The 3,488-nt window shown below is 39.3% G+C and overlaps 1 protein-coding gene across 1 annotated transcript; it reads left to right on the forward strand.

The window, feature by feature from the left end:
• The first annotated feature begins 221 nt into the window (after positions 1-221).
• Positions 222-737, forward strand: LOC131157719 (uncharacterized). Its single transcript, XM_058112063.1, has one exon. The coding sequence runs from the start codon at positions 222-224 to the stop codon at positions 735-737; it is 516 nt and encodes a 171-aa protein (XP_057968046.1).
• Positions 738-3,488: the final 2,751 nt, after the last annotated feature.

Here is a 3,488-nt window from a genome sequence, read left to right on the forward strand (position 1 = left end):
CAATAAAATCATGGCAAACCATTGATGGTTTCATGTTTGTGTGGTGGGGCAGACCTGGACTTGAGAGTCTAGAAGTTAACATGATTATCCTGCAATGATTGTGTTAAATGTGCTATGATATAGGAATGTTAATATATTCCTATACTATTTTCAGAATGGAGCTCAAGGATAGCAACTGGGATAGTAGTTCGGAGGGGACTGCGAGTGAAGGGTCACCTTCCATGCCTCGGGGTTTGACTAGGCATATTATGCGAGAGATCGGGCGAAGTGTTAGGGGACGGGAATGTCCACGTACAGTTGCGGGTTGCACCATTGAGAAGTTCACCCGCATGCATCCTTCGAAGTTTACTAAAGGATCCGACCTGATTGTAGCGGAGAACTGGGTGCAAAAGACAGAAAAGATACTGAAAGTTCTGCATTGCACCGACAAGCAGAAAGTTTTCTATGCTACGTTTCAGTTGGCAAGAGAAGCTGAAAGATGGTGGATGACAGTGGGTCTACTTGAGGAGCAAATAACTGATTCATCAAGGATGACGTGGGGCCGTTTTAAGGAGGTATTCTTCGAGACATACTTCCCGACTTCCATCCATGACGTAAAGGCAAACGAGTTCTCGAGTCTGACTCAGGGGACCTTAACAATGCAGAGTTACACAGCTAAATACATCGAGCTGTCTCACTTTGCACCGTGTATGATCTCAAACGAGTATGAAAAGGCTCGAAGGTTCGAGAAGGGCTAGAGGAAGGACATCCGTAGGCTGGTGGGAATGCTGCAGATTTGGGAGTTTCTTGTTCTGGTGGATAAAGTCATCGTAGTTGAGGCTGGTCTCTGAGAGGATGAGGTGGCACAGGATTAGAAGAAGAGGCAGGTACCTTCTGGTTCTTAGAATGGTTCTTGTCAGGGGCGGTGGAAGAAGAGGAACTACGGTTCAGGTGATTGTTAGAGTACGAAACCACAGAGTCCACAAGGGGACCGATTTCACGAGCATTGTATCAGGTGCCACAAGTGGCATGATGGTGAATGCCAGCTGTTTGGGGGTAACTATTACAACTGTGGCAAAATGGGCCACAAAGCTCGAGACTGTCGTACGCAGATGACTGGTACGCCTACATTGAGTCAGAATCGGGGAAATAATCAGGTGCCTTGGGGAAACACAACTCAGGCGAGGGTGTACTCGCTTACTCCAGCCGATGCAGAACACGCTAGCAACGTGATGACAGGTACCATGTTTGTAGATTAATGGATTGATTCCCAAAAAATAAAATTAATTAATTAATTAATCGGATTAAAAAAGAAAAAAATAATAATTAAAATTTATTTTTTTATTAATAAAATATATTATTATTAATATAAATTAAATATATTATTATTATTATTATTATTATTATTATTATTATTATTATTATTATTATTCTGAAGCCTAGAAGCTTCAGGCTTCTTCTTCTTTTCTTCTTTTCCTTTTTCTTTTCCTTCTTCTTCTTCTTCTTCTTCTTCTTTTTTTCTTTTCTTTTCTTTCCTTTTTCTTCCCTCCTGCGCAGCTCTGAACTCTCTCTCTCTCTCTCTCTCTCTCTCTCTCTCTCTCTCTCTCTCTTTCTTCTCCTCTCTCTCTCTCTCTCTCTCTCTCTCTCTCTCTCTCCTCGATTTTGTGGCGGATTTTCGCCCGATCGAAAATCTGAAGATACCACTGGACTCCATTCTTCGCTGCCGTCATTTCTATTGGAGCAGATCGATGGTAGGAGCAGCGTAGGCGTATTCCCTGGTGTAAGCCATTTTTCCCTTTTTCTTTAATTTCTTGCAAATTATAAGCCTAATTGATGAACGAACACCACCACGAGAATCTAAAGATGATTCTCTACAAGTCTAGTAGGATAGAATTCTCGTGGGGGTGTCGGTCCGAAACCTCAAATTTGGGGTATGGGAGGTTATTAAGGGGCTTATTTTTAATTAATTAGTATTAATTTAGAAATGTTAAAATATTGAGCATCTGGAGCTGAAGTAGGATTTTTCGAATTTAGGGCCTAGGTGAGCACCGTGGGTGTAATTTTAGGACCCGTAGGCAAAATTCAGAAAAATTCAGTGGGGGTATTAAATAATAGTTTAAATATTAATTTGAGGTATATGGAGCCTATGGAAGGCTAGATGAGTACTATTTTGGAGAAATAGATTAATTAACTTGGGGAAAATGCAAATTGCAGGAGTTGAATTTCGGGCACCAAGGGCATAGGATTTGGGATTCTAGCGAGACTCTCAGTAAGTCAGGTAAGGGGAATAAATTATAACAGTCTTTTTATAAAAATTATGGATTGAGAAATATGTGAAAATGGCGTATGTTATTTTACCTAAAATTTGTGTGACATATGATTTATATTGAGAAATGTTTAAATTGAGTTAGATGATTTACCCTGTGAAATATGTGATACTGAAATGTGTTTTAATATGATAATTGAAATGTGGGAAAATGATGAAAGTGAAATGTGCAAAAAATGTATTCTCTGAGAAAATGAAGAAAGGTGAAATATGGAAATGTGTTTTGAGAAATATTGAGTAATTTTGAAATAAGATATGTATATGATAGTATAAGATGAGATGAATTATGAACTGAGAAAATATCATTTAAATGATGAAATATGTTGAAAATACTGATATTGAAATGTGAATATGTAAAATGAAAATATTGCAATATTAATTCTGCAATATGAAAATGAGAAATGTGGAAATACGTGAAATATGAATGATAAAATGCCAATACCGTATAATGATTCCGGGTATGTGGTGGTAAACCCTGTTGGATGGTTATGATTTTGAGCACGGTACCGTTGCTAGTGGTGTTAGTGCAACCACACGGACTCTTGGAGAGTGTGGTGTGATAGTCGACTGTGCCATTGTGTAGGGTTGTTGGGCCCCCTAAGTCCCGATCAAGGTCATAGGCCAGCCAGTCGTACTACAAACGCGATATGTGATATGATATTTGATCTAACCGAGTTGGCCAACCGCGGTTAGATCCAACCTTTGGGCCGCACAACCTTGACCATGGGGGGAAGCATGGCGTGGATAGAAAGATCCTTAGGGTGGCCATGAGTTACAGACACGATGTTGGTATTTGATACCAAGGATACTCATGAGCCGGAAAGTAAAATGAAAATGGAAGGTGAAAGAATGATAAAATTGGCTAAAATGAGAAATGAAAGAAAGAATGGAAATTGAGAAATAAAGAATGGTAAAATTGAGAAATGGAACCGTGTGAGTTGATAATATACATATTTGAGGCGAAGTGAAACTCTTTTCCTGAGGGCTTGCTGAGTAAGGTGAGTGCCCTGATAGGTATCAGATATGGCCATACGTGGTTGCATAACATGTTAGGGCAGAGGGAAGCTACCTGTATAGGCGAGTAATCTTCCCTATTCTCAGGAACTTCGTGGTAAATATGTGTTGGAAATTATTGAATTTGAGAAATGATTTTAAAGCTTATAAAAGCTTGTGTTGTATATCT

Source organism: Malania oleifera, chromosome 6 (assembly GCF_029873635.1).
Source record: "Malania oleifera isolate guangnan ecotype guangnan chromosome 6, ASM2987363v1, whole genome shotgun sequence".
Lineage (NCBI taxonomy): Eukaryota > Viridiplantae > Streptophyta > Magnoliopsida > Santalales > Ximeniaceae > Malania > Malania oleifera.

Excerpts from the sequence above, each read along its gene's own strand:
- LOC131157719 (XM_058112063.1), top strand. The coding sequence starts at position 222 with ATGCCTCGGGGTTTGACTAGGCATATTATGCGAGAGATCGGGCGAAGT.